We start from the raw sequence: 17,318 nt of genomic DNA, 5'->3' as shown, positions 1-17,318 counted from the left end.
TCGTAATTATAACAACAAATTATTGTGTCTTTTAATTAAATGTTTCAAATTGCTAGCAATTAATGTTTTCCCCATCATTAATTATTTTACTTCCTTTTTATATTCCACTTAAAAATTAAATCAAAGTCCTGAAAAAAGAATCAAATTAAATAAATTGTAAAAAATATATATTCCACTTCCTTTCACACTTCTTCTTGTCTCTTAACTCTCTTTTGGAATTAAGAGAAAGATTGTAGTACCCCACTGTGTCTTTCATGGTACTATAAAAATTTTGTAACTAAAAATAATGTTTAAGGGGACGAAAAACACAAAGCTACTAGTCGATTGTGACACATCCACCCGTAAGACCCTCCCCACTAACACTAACTTTTCTTGTTCAAATTATGCATGCATGCCGACGGATTATTATTAGGTTTAATATAATATTCATATATTTTATTATCTAAATTTGTTATATGTTATATAAATTATTTTAAAACACCAATATTTTTTATAAGAGGACATAAATAGTTAATATGTGATAGATGTCATAGAATTTAATGGTATGAATCATTATTTTCATTGGAGTTTTTTCTATTTCGCTAAATAATAAGCTCAAATTTTACTTTTTTACATGGGCTGAGATTATTTTGATTGTTGATGGCAAGAGGGAGCGCATGCTTAAAGCATGACATGATCTTCACAAAGCCCTCAATTTCACAAAAATATCATCAGTATCAGAGGAAATTTATGTTAAAAGTTGTGTTTTAAGCTATGTTTAACAAACGAATCTCGAAGAAGGAACGAAAAAGAGTTTTAAGATCCAAAATAAAAGAAATTCATTATGTTAAATTAAAAATTAAAATTAATTAAATTAATTAAATTAAAAGTAATTAAACATTTAAAATTTCATACATTGATTATTGTTGCTACCTCGTAGAAAAGAACATTGTTGTACATTGAAGTAATTTGTATAACATTTGATAAGTTAAGGTACCAAATTGGACAAGATAGTTTAGGTACCAAAATAGGAAGAGGTGTCAAATGTTATATTATTATTGCTACTACTACTACTAGAGATTCTATCACACGAGTATGCTTGTGGAAAACACATATTTAGAATGCAGATATTCATTTAAAAGTAACATACAATAAATAAATAAAAATATGATTTTTAACTAATAATAACAACACATATTCGATATGTTCGAAATTAAAATGAAAATTTTAGTTTAAATTGTGTGTAGAAAAGAATTTAAATAGGTAAATACATCGTATTAAGAATATTAAATGCACTCTAATTGTTTATTACAGTATTGTGATTTTTCTATAACACATCATATTGGTGAAAAAATAACTATAAAAAATTTAAGGCATAATGATAAATTTAGCCCTTAATATTATTCTTTTTAAATTTGATCCTTAATTTTTTTTAAGCTAATTTTGACACTTAACCTTTTAAAAAAGAATCAAATTATTGTTTAACAGAAACAATGAGTGAAACATTAACTTTTAACCTTGTTTGCGTGACAACTTGCAACTTGCGTTACTATACATGTGGTAGTCAATTGTAGTAACAAATAATTCAAAAATATGCGACAGGTAATAATTTGAAAACGAAAGCTTTTCATGTTTTTAATCTTTCTCTGCGACACCCTTGTTTTGATGTGATTCTCCACCATTACTCCAAAACCTTTTACGAAAGATAGAAAGCTCATGTTCATTACACCATGGTTTTCTCATTTGTTCCACTCATAGATCCACTCAATTGGCAACAGGTAATAATCTTCTTTTCATTCATTACTGCCCTTCTTTTCTTTTCTTTTTCTTCTCCCAAAAAGAAGAAAAAGTCAGTTAAAGGTGAATAATCATCTTTTTATGTTCTTCTCTATGTAGCCACCAACTCATCAACAAGATCAAGTTTTCACTAAAGACAATCATCATCATATCCATAATCCTCAGCTTCCACCGCCACCACCAGCTGGTAGTAGTGTTGGTATTAATAGGCCTGGTTCAATGGCGGAACGAGCTAGGCTAGCCAACATGCAAAAGCCTGAGAAAGCTCTTAAATGCCCTCGATGTGAATCAACAGACACTAAATTTTGTTACTTCAACAATTACAGCCTTTCACAGCCTCGCTACTTTTGCAAAACCTGTAAACGATACTGGACTAGAGGCGGTGCTTTAAGGAACGTGCCGATCGGTGGTGGTTGTCGAACCAACAAGAGAAGCAAAGGAAGTAAACCAACAAAGTCTCCATCAATAGGCCAAATGAACCCAACACCGCCACAGTTGCCTCTATTATTGCACCCTTTACATTATCTTGGTGACTATATTTCTGTTGGAACAAGAGCTAGTAGTAACATGGAGTTTCAGATTGGAAATAGCTCACATGGTGATGGGTCAATGTTAACAAATGGATTAGTTCAACAGTTTCCATTTTTAACTGGTTTGGAGACTCCAACTGGGTTATATCCATTGGGAAGTGAAGGTGTGGAAGCATCAAGTTATGGTGTTCATCATCAGCTTCGGTCTAAGCCATTGGAAAGTTGGATTGCTCAGCTGGAAGCTGTAAGTGATCAATACTGGGCTGGCGGCGGCGGCGGTCGTGGTGGCGATGCATGGACTGATCTCTCTGGTGATTTTGTTTATAAATCTTTTCTTCCCCCAAACCCAGTGCAATATTAGTGAATTTCTTATTGTTTTCTTGAAATGCAGTAATGGATAAGGCTTTTTGTGAAAGAACAATCCTTTTGGGAAAGGAATTGACGAGAAAAAGAGGACTTCAGAAGAACTCTTGAAAATTATTTGCTCTTGTTCATTTCCTTTTCTACTATTGTGGTGCTTGGTACTGAGTGATTGAAAAATTTTATGTAAAAATGTTTTTGTTGGGGTCATTCTGCTATGCTATAACTACTTTTACTTGTGGATTTAGTATTACGATTAATTTTAGTTCTTCTAATTTTTAAATCCATCCAATTTTAAAATTTTAATCTGTTCATGGATTGCTCAGCCCAATAAGCTCAGGCCGATTTGGTTCGGAATGAGCCAAGGTTTTTTTATCTTCGATCGAGCCAGTTCAGCCCGAATTTAATTATAAAAATATATAAATACTAATATAAACAATATATTTTTAGTAGTGAAACGGACTTTTTGAGCGGGTTGGTCGAAAATGGGTTTGGGCTTGGAATTTTCTTTTGAACCGAGCTATGGCCTAACTCATGGATAGGTCTAGTTCAGACCAAACGGTAGCAGTTAAATTTGTTCGATTAAACTTTGCTATTAGTCATGTATTATGCGTAAAGTTATAGATTTGATTCATGTTCTTCAATTAGATCATTCTTAGTCACTCTGACATGGCAATTTACATGCGATGATATGTTTGCCACATCAAATTTTAAAAATAGTAGAACTTAACTTGATGAATTTAATAACTACCATTTGGCCAACACTAAAATTTCAAAGTTCTAAAAGTACAATTGTAACTCCCCAAAATTTCTTAATTTTGAATTGTTAAATTATGTTAAGTGATTGATTTGATTTAGTGGTTAAGTGGTTTGGATTTGTACTTGTGATTTTGTGTTCAAATCCCTTCCCTTAAATTTTTATTTTTGTCTCAATCCCTGACTTAGAATATTTGGCTTATCTTTAAATTTTGAGTGTTTACTAACAAGAATGAGTCTGTTGGTTCAATGATAAGGTCTTAACTTACCTTTTAGTCCTAAATTTGAATCTTTTTTCGTTCCATTTGTTTTCCATTTTCTCACCTTTGGTTCTTTTTCTTTTTCTTTTTCTTCCTTCTTCATTTTTGTTATAGAAAACTACCTTCTATGTCGTTTTTCTTCTGTTCTTCCTAGGGTTTTCTTTTTCGTTGCAAAACTAAGTAATAAAATAAGTGTTTTTTCTGTAAAATGAAAAAGTTCAATGCGTATTTCCTAAAAACTTGTAAGAAATTTGCTAAAAGTAATGCTTTCGAAACACTCGTTTATCAAGGTTAGATCTGGAGTTTTAAAACGAGTAATGTAATTCCTCAAGATCCGGTCATAATGTCTAGGCCGAGTGTACAACAATGACAGAAAATGATCAAATTAAAATATATAGACTAAATCCACAAAGAGAACATTTTTTTCAATTTATTTGGATATTTCCCATGCCATTTTTTTAGTTTTAATGTTACAAATAAGATATGCTCACAAGTACAAAGTAAATATATATAAATGTTCAAGCAACTACAATGTAAGATAAAGTTAATACAAAGCACAATGAATAAATGAATAAAAATAATATAAACAAAACTCATATACATAATAAAACTAAAATCCACACATCACTATTAAAAAAGATTATTGCATTTTATTTTCCTCTTCTTTGTGAGTTTGAATACCATCATTTGCCAAAAATGCTAATCTTAAGTTTATATACATTAGGAGTTAATAACATATTATAAGATAATTAATAAAACAAACAATTTTAAAAATTTTAACTAAAAAAAATATGAAGGTTATAACCTTTTAATACAAGATTTCATGTGATTCACTCAATTTAAGAGTGTTGCCCGATTTTGAACTATTGCTTGCATCCAGAGACCGTATCAAATGAGCACGTGTCTACAGCTGAAATGATCAATGAATGTGTAGAATGGGATTGGAATCGGCTTCATGCTCTTTTGCCTGACGAGATACTGCGGCGATTTGCTGCTAAGCGATCTCCGATGATGGTGATGTTAACGACTTTCCTGGATGGCGTTGGGATAAACATTGTCGCTTCACCCCAAAATCAGCTTATGCTCACTTGAGTGCCACTAGTGCAACTATGGAATCTAATCGGTGGAGGCTAGTTTGGATAACGACTTGTCCATAAAGGGTTAAAGTTTTCCTTTGGCTAGCAGCTCAGAACAAATTACTAACAAATGAAGTGAGAGACTGAGAGTTCAAAGACGCCTTGCAGTTGATGCCAGTATGCAGCCTGTGGAAATGGGGTCGAGACCATCGACCATGTGTTGCGATTTTGTTTCCTTACTATGTCAGTTTGGCTGCTACTTATCCGACCTGAAAAATTGTATAAGTTCATGAGTATGTCAATAGAGGAATGGTTATTTGCAAATATTACTGATGCGGAGCAGTTAGCTTTGGATCCTGACAACTGGGCGTGTATGTTCGAGGCTCTTTGTTGGTGCCTTTGGAAGCAACGTAACAGCAGGATTTTTATTCAGGGACATGTGGATCAGGATAATGTAATCAATGGAGCTCGTCAGCTGTGTAGTGTGCAGGCTGCTGTCTCGCAGAATCAGAGTCGTTGCCATGGTCAACACAAGGATCACAAAGAACGTCATTGTCCATTGGACTAAGCAGAGTGCCGATTGGCTAAAGGTGAACACTAATGCGCCGCTGCTGATGGCTTGGTTAGAAATCACGACGGATATTGGCGAGTTGGAATTACTCGAAATATGGGGATTTGTTCAATATTAGAAGCTGACATATGGGGTGCCTATGATGGATTGATGTTGGCATGGGAACTGGGTTCTAGGAGAGTTATCTTGGAAATGGACAGCTCAGAAGGTGTTACAATGTTGAAGCGACCGTTAGATGCTGGCTCAAACTCGGCTACTGTTCGTGATGTGGGAAGACTACTTAGGAGGTCGTGGGAGGGAGGGAAACCAAGCTTCTGATGCCCTAGCAAACCATGCTTTCAAGTGCCCACTGGTTTTCATATGCTCATGCAACCACCGGACAAAGTGCTGCAAGTTTAAATCAATCACATTCTTTTAACTTGTAAAATATAATATATCCTGTCAAATATATTATTTAATTTATCAAGATAACTAAAATAAATATAATATATTAAATATGATAAGTTATCTTAATTACAATAAAATTTGGTTGCATTACAATATCTAGACAGCGTTACGTACATTAAACGTCATAAATTGAAATTTTAATTCTGAAATCTTTGAATAATATTTTATTGTGTCAAAAATAAATTTGATTAAAAATTAATTAAGATAATTTAGAGAAATATCGGTTGCCCACATGGCATGAGTTAATAAATTAGATTGTCCACATCAGCTTTCGGTATTAAACTTAGTAATATAGAATATATAATATATACGATGTTACGAGAGAATATATATATATATATAAAACTAATAAGTTGGATTCATTAGTATTTGTTATTTTTTGTTATATTACGCTATTAGTCCATGTACTTTACGAAAGTTGTGGATTTAGTCTTTGTACTTTAATTTGGTTATTTTTAGTTCGTGTACTTTTCAATTTTTAAAATGTCAGTCCTCACCAAATAGTGGCACTATTAAATTCGTTAACTTAAGTTTTACTATTTCCAAAATTTGATGCGGCAAACATATTATCATATGAGTAGTATCATGTCAGTTTGCTATTTCCACATATTACTCACTAAAAGTACAATTAAAGGATTAACGACTATCATTTGCGTCAAGATTGAAATTTAAAATTTCAAAATGTATAGGGGCTTAGACTCACTGATCCACTTGGAGAATATAAACTAAATCTACAATTGTACGCATAGTACAAGACCAGTAATTGAAATTAACCAAATGAATTTAATTGCTACTGTTTAAGTCAAGACTAAAATTTAAAAAGTTAAAAAATACAAGGACTAAAATTGACCAATTCAAAAAGTACAAGACTGAAAATTAATTAAATTATAAGGGCTAAACCTACAAGTATCACAAAGTACAGGGACTGATTAACCTTATTTTTTTCATTTTGGTTTAACAAAATTGGATTAAAGACATTGAGTTAAAACTTTTATTGAGATTACCTATAAAATTGATGATATTGCGATTACTTCTAGATTACCAAATTTCGGCGCTATTTGAAAGGCCATATTACCAACTCAAGATAATCTTTTTCATTCAAACACAATAATATGATTATAAAATGTAAGATTACCGCTTGTAATCCTAAAACCTTTAAACCAAACGCCTCCAAGAGTAATGTAAGAGTTCAGAATAACATTCCCTCATTTTGTTTTGACTGATTATCTTTGATCTGGCAATCTTATATTCCCCATACAATAACAAAATTTTGGAATATAAGGATAATGTCAATACCATGTCTTCCGTAAATCATCTCAATCTCAAAATTCAAGGTGAAATGTTTAGTTTAGGAAAATTTTGTCATTCTCTCTTATAATTTCATCAATTTCACCTAAGCCTTTTTAAACTTTTTATTTCTTTCTTTCTAGTATTGCAATTTTGACACCCATACATGATAATAGCTTTATGGTATATGAAGATGTCCACTTCAATCAATAACATACTAGCACATTTCAATTAAAACAAATAAGAAGTACATGACCTTCCTATAGAAATCAAAAGAAAGAATCCAATGGAAACCGTGGAAACTCCACACCCATCTTTATAACAATTAATTTTATGAATAAATAGAAACAATTAGTTCTTTTTTTTAAGAAAAAAATTGCCTAATTTTAAACAACCACACCACTTAGCCTAAGTTGTAATGGTGGTAAATGAAGTATATTTCAAAAGAATTTATCCTACCTTATTTGAATAAAACTTTAGCCCTTTGTTTTTAAACCATAATGCTCTATCAAATTTGTAAGAGTCAAATGAGAGTTTTGGTTTGTGTGCATGTGTGATAATATCACGAAGTTTAGTCGTTTTTTTTCAAGTTATGTTCTTTAACCACACCAAAAAATTGTTGAATTCTGAGGGCATGCCTCAAGCTTAAAAGCTCAGATTTTCAGTACATAAGCACCAATTATACAAATTAGGCCACATTTTTCAAGCATACTTCAAGTTAATAATGTTCAAATACATTAAGCAAGCCACCATCTCTTTATTATTCAATGTCATTCCATATGCCAAACACTTCGTCATAAATCATCACATCATTAAGCATGAAATGCATATATGTTCATCTTCATTTATGAATCAAAATACTAAATCATCACAAGTTACTAAACTCATTAAGACGAGAATACATCAAAATATATACCAAAACACTTATATACATGTCACAATTCTTTGACTCAAGATGACTAAATAGCTATTGAAATGAGAATAGTGTGAGCTTCGAAATGATCTTGTTTGACGTGTTCCGCAAGGTAATGGTCTATAAGGAAAAAGGAAAACAAACTAGGTAAGCATATAAAATGCTTAAAACCTTACCTTATCTTTCAATTAGATACAACAAGATGCTAAGCTTGGCATAGATTGGCTAGACATGGATAATCACACATCAAATAAATGAATTTTAACCTGTAAATAAAACATATGATACCACAATAACATTTCATGCTAATTCATGTCATTTTGATTAACAAAATTCAAAACTTATTCAATCATGAAATGATACAATTGTATACATGCCAAAGTAAATATTTCAATACCTTGTTCAAACTCAAATTTAATATTTCACCAAGTGAATGTCAAGATCATTATATCTCATTTCAATTTCTCAATTCTTGTAAATTATTTTGCCCAATAAACCCTAGTAAACAAACTCAGATACATAGGTATCTACGTCACACTAGTTGCTCGTCCAAGCTAAATATATTCATGCCAGGTTACCCATCCAAGCTAAACCTTTAAAATAACATCAAGTTACTCGTCCGAGCTAAACTTGTGTCACATTTATTTGAGTGTTTACAACAAACGCTAGACCTCGACAATCATTTGTAATCAATCTCATAATAGCGTGCACAAAACGCTATTGGCATTTCAATCGTATCCTAACCTTTACTAAGTTCACATAGGCCTCTTTTTCACTTTATAATCATCACCTTTCAATTTAGCCCATTTTCTCACCTTTTGTATCAATTCTCAACCAATTTAATATTCAATCAAGCATATATACATAGAATTGAAATGCATGTAGTCTAAGTTATAAATACCATATGAACTTACCTAATCAAACAACAAATAAGTTGAATCTTTAAGGACTAATCGACAATTTTGGTTTTTCTTCGTTTATCTTCGGTTTTATCCAATTCTTGGTCAAAATAATTATTTCATTCAATTAATCAATATTAAACATTTATACATTATATCATTATATGAATGAACCTATGAAACTTCATTTTTTGGTACCCTTAAAATTTTACATTTTATTCAATTTAGCCCCTAAAATCAAAATAGTTATAACTTTCAATTTTAAGTCTCGATTTAAAAATCGACTTCAGTTACATTTATTACAGACCCTATACTATCTATTATTATTGAAATTTCATATCAATTTCACAATTAATTCACTTTAGTCGTTATGTGCTTAACTAACAATTTAAACATTACAATTTAGTCCTTTTCACATCTAAGCTTAAAATCTATCAATTTAACACCAATTTCTTCAAGAAATTACCAATGACAACTTTCAAAAACTTTAACAGTTTTACAAATTGGCACATGGGCTACTAAATCAAGCTCTTATGACTTTTAAAACATACAAATTATAAGAAAAGTACTTGGAAAAGGTTACCAATTAAGGACTAAAAGCTTCGAGCTCAAAAATGACTTTTCCCCCTTAGGTTATATGTTGCTTCAATGAAGAAGAAGAAGAAGAAGAAAAATAAAGATGACAAATACACTAAGTTACCTTTATATACTTGGTTTAAATCTTAATTAATCAAAATTAATTAATTGAATCTTAATTACTTAACCTTAATCACAATTAACTAAAATTCGTGGATGTTAACATCATTCTCCACTATTGGATGAAATAAAATGGTTTATTTACCATTTGGAACCTTTAGCTATTTAAAAATATATAGTGATAAGACTTTTACAATTAGTCCTTGTACCCTAATTAAGCAATTGATAGACAAAAATTAAAGGACTAAACTTTGATTCTATTATACCAACTTCGTAAATACTCATATTTGATATTTATGGACCCGGTTTACGAAAATGGGGTTCCGAAATTATCTTTTTTGGCATTACTGAAAATTGGGTTGTTATAATGTCAGTTTAAGGCATCTAATTATTATGAAGCTCACCTAGGCGTGTCAGGACTCGAACCACCAATGTGAGGCATATAGGTCACTTACGTGTAGCCATAGTTCTGCCTAAGTGGTACCATGGTTGCAGGTAAGTGGGTCATACACGCACAAGTGAGCTTCATAATTATTACACGCCTATATTGACACCTCTCTCTTGAGCTCTGCAACTCCACCAACTAAGGTGCTCCTAGCTATGTGAAGTAGGTCCACTAAGCAACTGCTCCCGACATGTTGGCTCTTGGTAGAGCATGGGAAACAAAACTGTCACCGAGGAAGTTAAGAGACCATCAATTACCTGACAAGTAACATTTCAAAATTTTCTCTTAAAAAAATTGACTCCTCAATATCTATTTTATCAATGTAAAGATATTTTTAAAATTTTTAATATCAAATAAGTAGTGATTTGAGCTTATAAAGTGGTAAAGACCAAACCAAAAAGAAGAGTCTAGGGAAAGAAAAAATATCAAGCCTTGGACTAGGTCCAATCCAACTAGTTATTTTTAAGTTGGAAGGTTGGTTAGCAGCAAAAGTAATGATAGTTAAATGGTGACCTCAAAATCAAAGCCAATGAACTCAAACACTTATTCCAAAATCTAACTTTGACATTTCAAATTCAAATTTTAATACAAAATCATGATGGTGAAACTTGTCCAATACAATATCTATCATGACTTGTTCTTATCCATAATTTTTTATAACCAATTTAGTTGGTAACTACTTCCTATTTATTTATCCTTGGAATTGAATATTATTTGATATCTAATTTTAATTTTAATGTTCAATTTGATACTTCAATTTATTTTTTGTTCTAATTTGATATTTAAGTTTAAGTTCAATGTTCACTTTGGCACATGAGTTTTTTCAATTTGATATTTAAGTTTTTTTTTTGTTTCAGTTAAGTACTTAATTTTAGCTTCAATATTCAATTTAATACCTCAACCTTTTTCTCTTCTTTTTTTTTTGTCTCATCAAGTACCAATGCTTAACACGTGTACAAAATTGAAATAAAAAAAAACTCAATCATCAAATTAAACATAAAAACAAAATTCAAGTAGCAAATAGTATATTAACTTTTTTTTTTAAAAGCCATTTTTTTTACTAAATCAAATGGCTTCACATAATATAATGTATTTTTAATGTGAAAAATGGTTGGTCCATGGAGTACTATTTTCTCATTTAATTATGAGAGTATTTAATTTTGAAACAATCTAATCTAAAAGATTATAAACTCTAAAAACCTCACACCTAATAACATTTATTAATTAAAACCCACAACACAAAAAAACCATTAATTAATTAAATCTCCCCATCGCATGATATCTTGTTGGCATATTTCCTTTTATCGTGATTAAGGTGACAAATTATAGATACTTCAGCCTTGTGTGTTAGCTTGATAGTTAAGGTGTTTATAGCCTTAAGCGTTATCTAAGTTCGAGTCGCGCGCTAATTATATTTTTATAATAAATCCTTCTAATTTATTTATATTCAATAATTTAACTTACAATTTTATATAATACATCATTGTAAAATTTAAAATCATTTAAAAAAATCTTCTTGATAATTTTTTTTATAAATTAAATACACTATTAAAATCTAAATACATATTTAAAATATAATTAATGTTATAAGAAATAATTCAGAGGTCCCAATATTTAAATTTAATTAATAATCTATATTCACCTATTAATAATTAAAATTAAAATTAAATTAGAAACTATGAAAAAGAGTATTAATATTTATATTTAAAAAAATTAAATTATTTTGTTTTAAAAATTAAATATAATTATATTATTTAAATTTAAAATAGATATATTTATAATTGTGAAAATTATAACAATAAATAAAAGGAAAAAAAAAACAAAATCAAACCTTAGAAAATGAGTGGCATTTAACAAATACCAAATGGCAAGGTAAAAAATAACTTGAAAATCCGTTAAGAATGGGAGCCAATCTTTTTTTTTTCTCCCCAAAAATATATGAATAAAAACAAATTAATCCAACGGCTCACATTCACTCTCATCCCCTTTATAAACTCCCCTTCCTCTCCTCTCTTCCTCGTCGTCTGCTTCTCGCTTTAATCCTCGCTTTTCTCCGCCATCAACCACTTCCTCGTTTTCTCAAGGTCCTTTCCCCTTCATTTTGCTGTTTTCTTTTCTGGGTTGTTTTCTTAATAGGATCTATGCATCACTGAATTGTCATTTGTTAATGTATAGCAGGTTGTAGAAGATGGCAGAGGGCGAGGATATCCAACCCCTTGTTTGCGACAATGGAACAGGAATGGTTAAGGTAAATCATTAAAATTGCCTCTCTTTTTTTATTATTATTTTTATGTAATATTAAGATTAAAGGTTTATAACATGTTTATGTTTAGGCTGGATTTGCTGGGGATGATGCACCACGAGCTGTGTTTCCTAGCATCGTCGGTCGGCCTCGGCACACCGGTGTAATGGTTGGTATGGGCCAAAAAGATGCATATGTTGGTGATGAAGCTCAATCAAAAAGAGGTATTTTGACGTTGAAATACCCTATTGAACATGGTATTGTTAACAACTGGGATGATATGGAAAAGATTTGGCATCATACTTTTTACAACGAGCTTCGTGTTGCTCCGGAAGAACACCCCATTTTACTTACCGAAGCCCCTCTTAACCCTAAAGCAAATCGTGAGAAGATGACCCAAATTATGTTTGAGACCTTCAACGCACCTGCTATGTATGTCGCCATTCAGGCCGTGCTCTCTCTTTATGCCAGTGGTCGTACCACCGGTAAGTAACCATTGAGTGGCTAATGATTTTAATAATTTTAGTATGGTTCTCATAATTACATCTTGTTCTGTAGGTATTGTGTTGGATTCTGGAGATGGTGTTAGCCACACGGTCCCCATATACGAGGGTTATGCCCTCCCGCATGCTATTCTTCGTATCGACTTGGCTGGCCGTGACCTCACCGATAACCTTATGAAAATTTTGACCGAGCGTGGATATTCATTCACAACCACAGCCGAGCGGGAAATCGTTAGGGACGTGAAGGAAAAGCTATCATACATTGCTCTGGATTTCGAGCAGGAATTAGAGACCTCTAAAACAAACTCATCTGTAGAGAAGACTTACGAGTTACCCGATGGTCAGATTATTACCATCGGGGCCGAGCGTTTTAGATGCCCTGAAGTGCTTTTCCAACCATCGATGATCGGTATGGAAGCTGCAGGCATCCACGAGACAACTTATAACTCGATAATGAAATGTGACGTCGATATTAGGAAAGACTTGTACGGTAACATTGTACTCAGTGGTGGTACAACTATGTTCCCCGGTATCGCTGATAGAATGACCAAGGAGATCTCGGCTTTAGCTCCTAGCAGCATGAAGATTAAGGTTGTTGCTCCACCTGAGAGGAAGTATAGTGTCTGGATTGGCGGTTCGATCTTGGCTTCCCTTAGCACATTCCAACAAGTAAGTTAATTTACTTTCACATTACATGCTCACATTTCGTTCGATCGATGACTTACATTAACCTATTCGGTCGCAGATGTGGATCGCCAAGGCAGAGTACGATGAATCGGGTCCATCAATTGTCCACAGGAAATGCTTCTAAATGTTTTTCGACATGAGCTTTGTTCTATCAACATATGTTTATTCTCTTGTCGGATAGAACGATCAAACATTAGAGAAAGAGAATTGGAATTTGTGTGGACCAATTCTTTCAATTCTTTTTAATGAGAAGTTGGTGTTTTTACCATCTATATCTGGTTTCTGTGGAATCCCATCTTCATCCATTACTGCCATTACCATCTTGCATTCTAAATTATCTTAAATGACTTGAATCTGAAGTGATTAAAATATCAACCCGAAGGAGTAGAATTCCAACTTGAAATTATTTTACTTCAAATTCAAATGGCAATCACATAAATACGAAATGACCTGGGAAATTGATAAAATGTAATGATATAGAGAAGTGTTATTTCCATACAATTTTTAGCCGGGATTGGTGGCTGTGATTGAATTTGAATCCTTAATAGGTTGAGAATGGATGGATTTCAAGACCTGAAATGTCTTTTTCTCTTCATTTAAAACCTTCAACTGCTTTCCCCATTTTTTTATTCCTTTGAAATTTGAATATGCATACAGTTTAGCTTCTGATTGAAAGAAAATAACCCTACATTTTTGTTTTTTTTTTTTGTTTAACTAGTATTACCCAGATTGATTCTTAAATTACATTTCGTAATGGTAAAAACGTAATTTCATTATTTTAATAGTTCTTTTATAAATTTTAAATGATTAAATTAAATTCTTATCATTTTTAGGAAGCTCAAAGCCTTTGCTAATTTAAATTTTTTAAAATTTTAAAGGATTAAGTGGGTCGGGACCCTGCCAACCCTCATTCTAGAAACACATTTTACTAAATTATAAAATTTGTTTTTCTTAACAACTTTAATTCTTTTAATATTTTTTTAAATCTCAATTTTCACAAAATTATCATTCATTTTTACAATTTTACTTTTCATTACAATTTATATATTAATAAGTAAACTCAAATATCGTTGTGAGAATTAAGTCTAGTGGTTAGAGTTGTAAGACACGAGGCAATACATGCTTGTTAGATTATTATTTTGCAAGGTTTTTAAAATTGTACCAATTCTAAAAATTGGTTACACTATCAATTTTTGGTTCAACTAATTTATGTATTCAACCGATCTTATCAATCCACGAGTTAATCAATCCAACCTTCTCATCATTTGTATCACCCTCTAAAGCTGAAACCATTAATTTTCGGTTCAAGCAGCATCAATCCCGATGATAATCCCCTAATTGAGACATAAATTCACAATCTTTACAAAACCATAACCGAAGCAATTTCACCTATGTACTTGGCATGCTTTAAGAGTACATTCTCCTCTTTTTGATATTTTCTAGATGACATAAAACAACAAATAAAATGAAAGATAAATTTATTACTAACAAGCGTTGGACGTAATAATAAGGCATATTATATTTTTAAAGAGAGACGATGATTTGAGCCTTGAAGATAATATTATTGAAAGGGGAAATTATAAACCAACCGTAAAACAAAGATGTATATAATTATACAAAATTAAAATTCATTTATTAAATTTTATATGAAATCAAAATTTATATTTAATTTTAAGATTTATCTCTTTTAAAAAATAAAATACGAAAAGTGCACAGGTCGATGAACGATTGTTATACCTCAGCTTAATGGATCCAGTCTACTTACTCAACGCTAATGGGCCTAGTCCTTTTGAATTGATTTATAATTTTTTTTATTATTTATTAAATTTAGTATTGATGATTTGATTGATTCGACCGCCAACATAATTTTTAAAATATTGACATCATGCGTGACGTCAAAATCTTATCAAATCGTAATTTTGAAAATAATATTGTTAGAATGAAAAAAAAGTAGACATTGAAATATACTTCAACTTCAAGAGAATGCAGATTAACTTAAACATGGAATCACTATCATTTTCAAGATAAATTGATCTAAATAAGTAAATCGAAATTTAATTTAATATTTAAAAATGGAAACCCAAAGTGGTGGCATGATTAATCCCACAAGAACAAATCAGAAAAAGAAAAGGAAAGCATTTTCTTGTTCTTTGACTTTTTAGACCATAATAAACCCTGCCTTTGGGTCCCCATCTCTGCTTCCATCATTTCATTCCAAAAAGAATCCAAGCCAATTCTAGTTCTCTCTTTTTTGTCTCAAGGAAATAAATTATGTTACATTTCACCTATTTTCCATCATTATTATCATAACCAAATTTACATTCATGATTCATGCAGCATCATCAGACTTTAAGTACATGTATATGCTAATTTTTCACAAGATTCACCCAAGTAAATGAGGAAAACTTTGGATGGATTGAGTTGTGAAATTAACAAGTTTTGATCCACATTATTATTGTTATAATAATTAGGGTAAGGGAATTCAAACCATATTATTTGATTGCTAAAAGAAGGTAACGTATTTAATTTAGAAAAATGTGGTGTTACTGCTGCCAGTCAGCAACTTCTGCTCATAAACTGTTGAAAAAGAACTTGCAAATTTATTCATGCTACAAATTTGTTGAAATATATATATAATTAATAAGATGAACAAAAAATCATCCAATAAATAAACCAATCTCCCCCCAGAAATAAAACTAAAAAAAGATCAAAAGAAGAAAAATGAAAGATTAATGAGCCATTGCAAGTTGAGGGGAGTAATTAAGGCTTCTCTGATTAGGCATAGCAAGCATAGCAGTATGATCCAAGAAATCTTTGAGTGCCACAATTGATTGCAAAATAGTCCTCAAATCGTCAGCACATGAAAATCCCATAGTTCCAATCCCTCTAACTGCATAAACATAGAACGTAATACACCCTTTCCTGAACTTAAACCTCGCCATTTCACACCCTTTTAACCCTCTTATCAGCTTCTTGTTGACTTCACCAAGTGGGATCTCTGATGGCCAAACTCTATCTACACCCAACTTCATGGCTTCCGATTCGAAAACAAATAGAACCACTTTGGATTTCTTGGTGCCGAGACCCAAGGTGAGTGTATGCCAAGCATGGTGAGCTAAGATGGTGAAATTTGTAGGTAAAAAAGCTGTGGTGGTAGGGAAAAGAAGCTGCTTGTTTTTGTTCAACAACGGTGGGAAATCAAGTAGTTTGGGTAATTCTAGTGGCCTTGCTCGCCTGACTGTGAACGATTTTACAATGAACTGTCCACCAAATCTTAGACCCTTTACTTCATTGCTAGGCTTGAATGAAAAATCCGATGCTGGTACTGATGATTTAGTTGTTTGATCATTGGGGTGTTGATGTTTTTGCTTCTTGTTCTTCTTCTTTTCCTTCTCTTCCATTTTTCTTCCTATAAGGTTTTGGGGGGGGGGGGGAAGGAAAGGTGTTTTTGTTGTTGAGTGTGATATCAAAACCAATCTAAAGCTTTTTGGTGGTGTCAAGTTATTTGTTGCCTTCTTTCTCACTATCCCTTTTCCTATCTTCTTCTTTTTTTTATCATTTCTTATGAAGTTAGATGATGTATTTTATTAAGGTTTAGTTTTGTCATTTTTTTTAATGTATGAAGTTATGTGAAAGTGGGTTGTAGAGGTGGAGTAGGTTGGAGTTATTGAGTACTCACCCATGGTATTGGTGTACTAAGCTCATGATGGTTACCACTTCTTTTCATGTAGGGAGCACCTTTAACATTGATGCCCTTCTATCAATTCACATGACCTTCTTTTACATGGTTATGACATTACAATCATTTCATCATTTATCAATGGGATTAAGATTAAATATATGGTCAATGTGTTTTTGTTTTATTTTATT

General features: G+C 31.7%; 3 protein-coding genes across 4 annotated transcripts; 2 read left to right on the top strand and 1 right to left on the bottom strand.

Annotated features, from left to right (window-relative positions):
• Positions 1-1,584: 1,584 nt before the first annotated feature.
• On the top strand, positions 1,585-2,913 carry LOC107886202 (dof zinc finger protein DOF3.6). The gene is made up of 3 exons (XM_041109902.1): positions 1,585-1,757; positions 1,876-2,617; positions 2,698-2,913. Exons 1-3 carry the CDS (start codon positions 1,710-1,712, stop codon positions 2,778-2,780), a joined length of 873 nt encoding a protein of 290 aa, XP_040965836.1. The 5' UTR covers positions 1,585-1,709; the 3' UTR covers positions 2,781-2,913.
• A 9,057-nt stretch (positions 2,914-11,970) lies between these two features.
• Positions 11,971-13,720, top strand: LOC121225554 (actin-like). Of its 2 annotated transcripts, none has more exons than XM_041109900.1 (5): positions 11,971-12,100; positions 12,195-12,264; positions 12,350-12,743; positions 12,817-13,430; positions 13,507-13,720. In XM_041109900.1, the coding sequence occupies exons 2-5, from the start codon at positions 12,205-12,207 to the stop codon at positions 13,570-13,572; spliced, it is 1,134 nt and encodes a 377-aa protein (XP_040965834.1). In that variant the 5' UTR covers positions 11,971-12,100; positions 12,195-12,204; the 3' UTR covers positions 13,573-13,720. The 2 variants fall into 2 exon arrangements, with proteins under 2 accessions (XP_040965834.1, XP_040965835.1); XM_041109901.1 differs by having other exon boundaries at positions 12,032-12,100; positions 12,192-12,264.
• A 2,308-nt stretch (positions 13,721-16,028) lies between these two features.
• On the bottom strand, positions 16,029-17,084 carry LOC107886204 (uncharacterized). The gene has a single exon (XM_016810076.2). It carries the CDS (start codon positions 16,847-16,849, stop codon positions 16,178-16,180), a length of 672 nt encoding a protein of 223 aa, XP_016665565.1. The 5' UTR covers positions 16,850-17,084; the 3' UTR covers positions 16,029-16,177.
• Positions 17,085-17,318: the final 234 nt, after the last annotated feature.

This window comes from Gossypium hirsutum, chromosome D13 (assembly GCF_007990345.1).
Source record: "Gossypium hirsutum isolate 1008001.06 chromosome D13, Gossypium_hirsutum_v2.1, whole genome shotgun sequence".
In the NCBI taxonomy this organism is placed as follows: Eukaryota; Viridiplantae; Streptophyta; class Magnoliopsida; order Malvales; family Malvaceae; genus Gossypium; species Gossypium hirsutum.
Note: the sequence above shows the minus strand (reverse complement) of the source record. Positions and strands in the feature narration are given on the sequence as shown.